The 9,194-nt window shown below is 37.1% G+C and overlaps 1 protein-coding gene across 1 annotated transcript; it reads right to left on the reverse strand.

Moving 5' to 3' along the window:
* Positions 1–78: 78 nt before the first annotated feature.
* On the reverse strand, positions 79–9,033 carry LOC105396667 (facilitated trehalose transporter Tret1). Its single transcript, XM_048628195.1, has 8 exons — positions 8,753–9,033; positions 8,230–8,459; positions 7,539–7,859; positions 7,042–7,147; positions 6,533–6,631; positions 1,966–2,183; positions 1,381–1,563; positions 79–1,039 (listed from the first exon to the last, which is right to left on the reverse strand). The coding sequence occupies exons 1-8, from the start codon at positions 8,787–8,789 to the stop codon at positions 797–799; spliced, it is 1,437 nt and encodes a 478-aa protein (XP_048484152.1). The 5' UTR covers positions 8,790–9,033; the 3' UTR covers positions 79–796.
* Positions 9,034–9,194: the final 161 nt, after the last annotated feature.

The following is a 9,194-nucleotide window of genomic DNA, read 5'->3' on the forward strand; positions in this document are numbered from 1 at the left end:
TATCTACGTCCATAAAGATCCCATAACCAATAATTTTCCCCTTACCGGTGTAAGGGGAAAATAACAAAAAGGACAAAATCAAATTAACTCCATGTATAGTTTCAACTTTTCTTTCTTTTCCATCCTCATAAATTACAATAAAGTGCTTATGACTATCTTAAGCCTAAAATTAAATTTAATCACTGCATACAAAATTAACCATTTGACGCTTTAACTATTACAACTACAAACATCATTAAGGTTTAGCAGATTAACGTCGCTTTTACGTCATTTAATAATAAAAGTTACCTATTTACACTTAATTATTACTAAATTCATTGTAGGTATAACGCTCGCACATAAAGAAAGAATATTAAAATGGCGTCTGTTACACAAGTGGGAATAGGAAGGACTATTTACAGGAATGCAAATAGGGCGGGATAGCATGAATTCTTTCTCCATTTTCTACGTGTTTCTTTATTTGTGTGCGCAATAAAATTTTAATACTGACTTGTATTTTCCAAAATAGTCTTTAAAAATAATCATAGCTTAGAGTTAGGTCTAGGCCAAGAGGTCTCAAGATCTTTTAAAGCGTTGATATTTAAAATATACCAAATTACTTACATTGAATCGTTTACTTCGAAATGGATTTCTGAACCTGTCAGTAAGTTATTAATCCATAAGACCCGTAATAAGACTTGGGTAAACAATTATTAGTCCGACAAAATAACCATCATTACTTCATCAGTCTCATCACAGACTTGACTTCACTTAAATCACTTAACAACTCACAAAACATTAATCCACTTCAAAAACTTCAAACCCTAGAATTCTTCTTCTTAGAATCCAAAAACAGAAGCTGTATCGCATCTACAGTCAGTCCTTTGGTCTCTGGCAAGAAGAATATGCAGAAGAGCGAAGAACAGAAGCATATTGTAGCGAAGAGGTAGAACACTGGCCCTAACCCGATAGCCTCCACTAGCGGGTTGAAAATGAACAGAATGATGAAACTGCACAGCCAGTTCAGTTCGATACACAGCATTGAGACGAAACTTTTGATCTGTGGAGAGAAAAATATGGTTTTAGAAACTGTTCTTTTTAAACTACGTGTCCAAACCCTAACGATAAACATGGATATTAATAGTTGGCAGCAGACATCATGAGGTAGCAGGCTATAATTTTGCAGCTTATTATACTGTAGTGGCTTATAACACTTGAACAAGATTAGTCCACTAAAACAGGCAAAAATTCATTCAAATCTGTTCAGCAGTCACTGGCACTGACCTAATAACAAACAGACACACAAAACACCAACTAAACCTATAACACTACTATTTTTACACTTTAGTCTCCAAACCCCAAACCAAAAGTACCAGGATCCCATAACACAAAGGAGCTTACCTCAGGCAGGAAGACTTCAGCGGCTATGACGAAGGGTATCGTCCCAGCTCCGAGAGTGTAGAACACACAGAAGGCGTATATCAAGACAGCTGTTAAAGCGTGAGGGGCCCAGTGCAGCTGGATCTGGGAGCCGAGGGTCAGGCAGCAGAGACCTGATGCCATGCAGGAGTATACCATGAGGGCCTGGGGAGAAAGGTTGATAATTTAGAGACGGTTAACGTTAATTTTTTTGGAGGGGTGCCCTCTAAGGAGAAGTTTTGTTACCATAGTGAAGAGTTTTAATAAAAAAACCTTCAGCCAGAATATATCTAGCAGTGATTATTTTCTGCTGCCTTGGTAGGTAGTCCCAACTCAATACAGCGGCGTTTTCAAAACCACTTGTAAAATTATGGATAGAAAGATCCGTAACGATGCTGTTTTTAGTATGCATGGTCGTATCATAGGACTACCAGTGGAGTAATTCGTTTTAAAATAATTTTACACGTTCGGAATTTCCAAACTATGGACGTTACTGAACTTGTGGTCCCATCATGGAACCTAAAGGAATCCAACATTAGCAAAATCCAATAATAAAACAATACACACCTTCCTTCCAGCAGTCTCCGACAAGTACGCCGAGCCCAGAGCAGAAAGAATCGTAACCAAAGCGAAGATAATACTGCAGACTGTAGCAGACATAGTGGGGATGGCTTCAGAGAACAGTGGCATAGCGTAGACCTGGACCACTATGAGGCCTTGGAAGACGGCTGAGACACCCACTGTGACTGCCACGAAGAGAGCTCGCCGGGTTGATGGGGACTTTCCTTGGGGACAATTGATAATATAAGAATAAGAATAACATTTATTCAATTCAGTGAAAAGGTTCCACTGAGAAAAATACCAAATTAGCTACTCCTAAACGGAAAAGGCTAGCGTGACGCCTTCTGTAACATTGAAGTACATTTAACAGAGCATCAGGATATTACTACTTAAGGCTGTCACTAAAGCTGGAAGAAAATCAGAATCTGTCAAATCTAGTGAGGGGGGGTTGAGGTATGCGGGGCGTTCTACGGACAATGACATGAAATTTTAACATAGTACTCGTAAACATAAAAGTGAAGACATGCCACTTTGTTAAAAATATACTAAGTAAGTAATATTGTTTTGTGATACGAAAATATTTATTTTTATTTGAAAGTATTTTTAATATTTAATAATTAATTATATATAAAGTCGTACCCGTGCCGATATTTATACAGGTTGTTGCAAAAAGGGTTTAATACTATGCCGAAACCTACGTGTGCAGCATGTTATTGATGTTATTTCTAAGCCAGGAAATGAAATCAGAATGTAAAAAAATCGCGAAAATATTATCAGAGTTTAATAGTTCAGGGTGTTGTATTAAACTCTGCCCCCGTGTAATAAAAAAAGTATAGTTAGCCGAAAGGGCGTTACTCAGGCGTCACTCTGAAAAACTTTTATCCTACGTAATTTTTTATATTCATGAAAAAAACGCTTCTTCATATAATTTTTTTTTGGTCACGTGACCTTTTAGTTAGACGACCTGTTTTTTTTTGGTGTTTCAAAAGCAGAACAGTAGTTTGCAGAACTCACAGCATATACAGGGTGTCACAAAAGGTTACGTAGCTGGCAAAGGAAAGAAAGAAAGAAAGAAAGATACATTTATTTAAAGGGATATGGGGAGGTCACCAGAAAAATAATAACATGTAAGTACCCCCGCAAGGGAGTACATTAGTACAAGGCGAGAGTGTGTAATTTTTTTTTAAGTACTTATGTGTATTTGGGATCTGATGAAATAATGATAGAAATAATATTTTTGTTTCTTAAAAACCAAAAAATTTACACCTTGCTGCGCTCTTTTGCTCACTGTAAGTACACCTACAAATATTGCTGTATTAAAAAAAACGGTTTTGTTATAACGATTATAAAAAAAAAGTTATTTTCATGTCAAGGAGTCATTTACCTAATTACGATTTCACTCAACAGCAGGTGAACTGAAAAAATAAGTTCTAGTTCTATCATCACTTTAGATCGCAAACATTGTAACTCCACTTTTCTCGGCGAAAAGTACTCTTTGGTGTCAATAGAAACGTTTTTTGAATTCACATGTTTTCCTCTTTATTCGAAAAAAAAAAACTGTATTCCTCATTTTACCATTTGTTTTCCTCTAAACCCCAAACCGTGATTTTTAAACAAGAAAACTTAGTAATTATACCCTTTATTCTCATATACAACGTGCGATGTAGGCGAACGTGAACGAAAACTATGCAATAAGCCTTTGTTTTTATTACTACTTTAGTAAATTACAATAACATACTCAACAATGTTAATTTTTTTTTGCAATGTTATGTTGTTAAATTAAGATCTAATATTTTATTAACATGAAGTTACTTTCAACTTTTTTTTGCATCTATGCGTCGAATCACAGCATGACGGCTGCTGCAGCTTCCTGCTGTCCTGTCCTCCAACCAATCCCACCAGTACTGCAGGTTGCGTCGAATACGAGCCATTCTCTTCGACTTGACAAGACAGGTGCTCCCGGAAGGATCATAGATCGCACGGAACCCGTACCGTATAGAGGCAACGGACTCCTTTGCAACAGCCCCCCAGATTCGGAAGTAGCCCATGCACTGCATGGCGAGCACAGCTGCAGCAATTTTTTCGTAATGAATCATTGGGATGTCATCCCCGAAGGAGGCTCTCAGCCTACCTCACGACCTGTGTGACATTAGAAAAATGCACTGTGCTAACGCCGTTTGCGAGCTTGATTTGCAGGGCCGCGTTGTATGCCAAGTTCCACAGCAGAGGGGTCCAAGACCTACCGCTGTGGAACTCCGCAACTGAACTTCTTCAGTGAAAACAAACCCTCTCTTTTCGCATCCTTAATGTACTTGTTAGACACGTATGACCTCTGTCAATTTTCTGCAGATGACGAGATAGAGAAGACAAGTGATGGTATACAAGAGCCGCCCTAAAGGTTCGCCCTCTAGGGGATAGAGTTGAACGCGGTTACTATTTTTAAGCAAACAGCCAGCGCAACAACTCGCCCGTGGTTCTTATCCTGCTCCGACAGTGAACGAACGCAAAGTATTGTACCCACTATTCGAATCCGCATTTCGGATGCCAAACTGACTGTCCGAAAGGTCGAAACCGTACCACCACAGAGGTATGACTCGTTCGAAGAGCTTATCAGGCTCTTACAGCAATCAGATGTGTCGGTACACTGAAAGATAATCTACAGGCCTGCTTTATTTATTTAGGAGCACTAATGGCCTCCTTTCAGTCATTGAGTCACTGGCACTCAGGCTGCGGTTGAACAGGAAGATAGACTGTCTAAACAAATCATTTTTAGGCTAGTTAAAAAAAACTTTAGGTGGGTAGTATGCCAACTAGAACTACAAATAAAACAGTATTTTTGTCTCCTCTAAAATTTGGTCACGAGGAGTTACGATGATTACGATCTAAGGTGACGCTGACGATATTTTATACAAGGTATTGAAAAAAGGGTATAAAGCTTAGCCAAAAGTGGATTTAGGTGCCATTCTGATCCACTTTTCTTCTACAATTTTGAAAATTCACGTAGCAAAACCTTTTACATAGAAACTTATTCGATCACGTGACTTTTTACTATAGAGACCGAATTTATTTTTCGAGAATTTCCAAAACTTGGAGAACAAAAGTTGTTCAGAATAACCCCTGAGTCAAACCCTTTCGGCACAGTATACCCTTTTTGCAACATCCTGTATAGGTAATATCAGGTTTATAAAAGACCTGGGCCTGTAGAGTGAGACTCGGCATGGGGAGTCATAATTTATAGATCTTTTAGGTTGCAGTGGCGAATGGGCACTGGTAGCCCTGCCCTTTTCTATAACTATAACTATAGGTAATTTTATGGCAATTTAAAAATGGTATAACATTTATCTATTTGAAAAAATCATTAAAAATATACATTACCTATCACCCTAATTTAAAAAAAAATTCAGCCCTTACTTTAAACTTATAACACCCCTCTATTTCCTTCAGGGGTTAAAAAACCTGTGTATTTAATATTTTCTTATGAGTTTTTTTTTAAAAACTAGGCTCTTACATAGTTGTACATAATATTATGCGGTATTTTATTCCACTTGTAACGCATAAAATTCAAAAAATGGCAAAAGACATGGTGTGTTTGCAATTTTTTTAACATACTTATTATAATCCTGCACCAATTTATAAGCAACTAACATGTTCAGTATACCCTCTGCTACAAAATATATTTTTATCAATGTGATAGAAGCCACCGTTTTTCCAATCTAATCAAGTATATCAAGCCGACTTTAGCATTTTAGCTTTAGGGATCCCCTTAACTAAAAACGGTAATATTTTGTTATAATTTTAAATCTATATAACTTTGATTACATTATGTATGTATGTATTTAAGTATTTATTATTAAACATGAATGTTTACTACACTTTGTACACCTTCCTCATTTATAGTTTAAGTCTCTCCTCCACCCAAAGGTTGCCTGGAAGAGATCGCTTTTAGCGATAAGGCCGCCTATTGCGTTATATTGTAAATTGTTATTTATGTAAATTATTTTTAAGTCAATAAAGTAGTATTCTATTCTATTCTATTCTATTCTATTCTAAATGTTTGAAAAAATTGGGGAGTAGAACTTTTTCATTGCCTGTGAGTGTATTAATTATTATGTACAAGACATAGCACATCCTTTGCAACAAAATAATAATTAATAATACATGTAGATTAAACACAAGTATAGGGCTACGAAAGCGGTCTTATTACTAAATAGTAATCTCTGTCATAACTTAGGATAGGAGGGTTGTAGTTACCTACATCTAGTTATATGCTTTGGTGAACTAGGTGATAGATAAATAGTAAAGATAAGAATAGCGGGCTAATCGATAGTTAATGATTGAAGCTCGGAATACGAGTATTTCAGTCAGAAATATAGAATTCGGCATTAAATCTATATCTGTCTCTTTCTGCCCGTATACGGTCTTAGCAAGGCAGCAATAACTACCTACATAGATGCCGAAATTTGCTTTAAGTTCCTTTGTGCAACTCAGTGTTAATGTCTAGTTACTACCTTAACCTACTCTGTTTCCATACAAATAAAAAACTTATCTAGGACCACAAACAGTCTAAACTTACTTAAGAACTGTATGATGGACAGTTTCTCCTTCGGTGCCTGGGGTTTCTTCTCCACCTTTTCATCTTTATTCAGTTTCTGTTCTTCCTCACTGACTGATTCTGAAATAACAAGTCTATTTCAGTTCCTTATAACTTCCACCCTAACGTAATTTAGATATATTCAACTTCATTAGTTGCCATTCATAATTAAGTACTAGGTAGCTAGGTACATAATGCATTTAATTGTATCAGGGTTGTTTATTCAGGAATCAAACTTCCATCAAACCGCTACCATCTGCATGTTAAGCGAAGAGCACAGAAGCGATCTTATACTTAGTAAATAGGTAATGACAGCATAGCCCAATTAGATTGGGTCTAACCATAGATCTACTAGACAGGGTCTAACAATGTAAATTTCTTAACGTATTGTTAATCTATCAGCTGGAACGATAACCATAGAGGCTACGAAAGACAATCGGTGGTGGTTGGCTGATCATGATCGTGAAATGTGGTTAGTCTGAGGGTCGTACCTTCTAAGTCAGGATTGATAGCTCTCCTTATAGCGTTCAGTTCATTGAGCACTTCTTTCGAGTCAGGGTCCGCACTTCTGTAGAAGGCTATAGACCTTATTGCTTCCTGCGAAATAATTTTGGCATGTTTTACATTTATATTTATTTCGTGATTATCTATGAAAGGTTAGCATGGCATCTTTATCGACGTAGAATAACGTAGTTTTGACGCATTTCCCACACGACGATAAAGGTGCCGTGTAGCATCACTCTATAACCGTACATTATGTAACCAACCGGTTTGCACGGCATCTTTATCGCCGTAGAATACGTAACGTACGTACGAAGTTTTGACACATTTCACACACGATGATAAAGGTGTCGTGCAACATGGCTCTATAGGTAATAACTGTAGAATTTGGCAGATCTCTTTGGATCAGCATAGGGCGTGAATGACTATACCTCATCATGACACATTATTTCATAATACCTAATAAATATTTTGCTATAAAACTCACCGCCTCCAACCCCTTCTGCATCAGAAACGTCGGCGATTCTTTCAACAACAAAAGAAGTGCAGCCCCTGAGACGCACACGCTCAGACTCGCATAAATCATCACGTGATACTCGCAATAACCCCCCAAAATATACGAAACCAACATTCCACCAGCGGCGAAGACTATTGAGCACGACATCATCGCCCCCCTGATAGACTCTTGGCATATTTCCCCGATATACACGGGCACTACTAAGAATACGGCCCCTCCCATGCCCGATATGAATATGGCAGTTAGGACTAGTTCCACTTGGTTTGATGCTGCTATTAAGGTCCAGGAGAGCTGGAAAGAACACACTCTGTGTTAGAAGGTATTATAGGTTTCAGGTACTCACTCGATGATTTGATGTGGTGTGGGTTCAACGATAGGTAGGTACCTACCTAAGTATAATACATATTATTATCATGTCATTCTTGTTTATGGGACTTTAATATATGTTTTCTCAATGCCGTAAATCGGTTAGTATGTTAATTAACTTACTTACAATACAATACAATCCTCTTTATTTGCATCAAAAACAGAAAAAAAATCAAAATAAATTAAAAATAAAAGAAACACAAAATGGCGGCCTTATTGCTTACAGCAATCTCTACCAGACAACCTTTGGATGGAAGAGAGTTTAAAAAAAATAGGATTAGAGATCTTTACTTACCGTACTAGCCATAGACAACACCAAAGCAGTTTTCTTCCGTCCAATAGTATCCATCAGATACGCAGCCACCGGCGTGACTATCATAGCACCAATGGAAGAAAGACTGCTGAACAAGGCCAGTTCAGTGGAACCCATGGGTCTGGTTAGAGTGGTGTTCTGTGACTCGAAGAGTTGCAGGGTGGAGGATGGCCATGTGAACATTAGGCCGAGACTCATGCAGAGATAGCAGACTGGGGAAATATGGAGGGTTTATTTTAGTTTTTCAGAATACTAGAATTGTCTCCAATATTGGTAAGTAAATTGTATTGTAGTCTTGAAAGATTGGTAAGTTGATTTTTGCTAAGGAGGATGGCACTTTCCTTTTAAAAAAATAGTGCTAAAATAGTATTAGGGAGTAGTTTGTAAAAATTGACGTTCATTAGAAAAAAAAATATTTATACGATAAATAAAAATATTTGACTTTGACTTTATACTAAAAGTTAGACATAGTTCCACAGTTACAGAAAAATCTGTAGGTACTTACTAATGATCGATGATACAACTTGCAACAGCACCGCCATTTTGCCAAAATATTTTTTTTATTATTTTATTAAACCTTTTATACCACACCTTCCAACCAGCATCACTTTAAAGAATGCCTGTGTGTTAATCGTCGGTTTGTTTTCATCCTTATCACTAGATATAATGGATATTGTATTTGATCGGGACGTACCAGGCAAACATAAATATAGAGTAGGTACTTACACTATAAAGAGCTTAGCGTGTTGGTGACGTATTGGAATTTTCATCTCTGAAGGTGTAACAATAATGAACACACATGTAGCTTATCTTAATGCTTTCCTAGTAGATTAATTATCTGATTAGCAAATAATAAGGTTTTGTTTTCGAAAATAGACTAGTTAGTTACGTAGGGACATGTACAGTGATGGCTATATATATTATATGTATAACTTTGTAACTAGATA

The sequence above is a fragment of the Plutella xylostella genome, chromosome 20 (genome assembly GCF_932276165.1).
Source record: "Plutella xylostella chromosome 20, ilPluXylo3.1, whole genome shotgun sequence".
In the NCBI taxonomy this organism is placed as follows: Eukaryota; Metazoa; Arthropoda; class Insecta; order Lepidoptera; family Plutellidae; genus Plutella; species Plutella xylostella.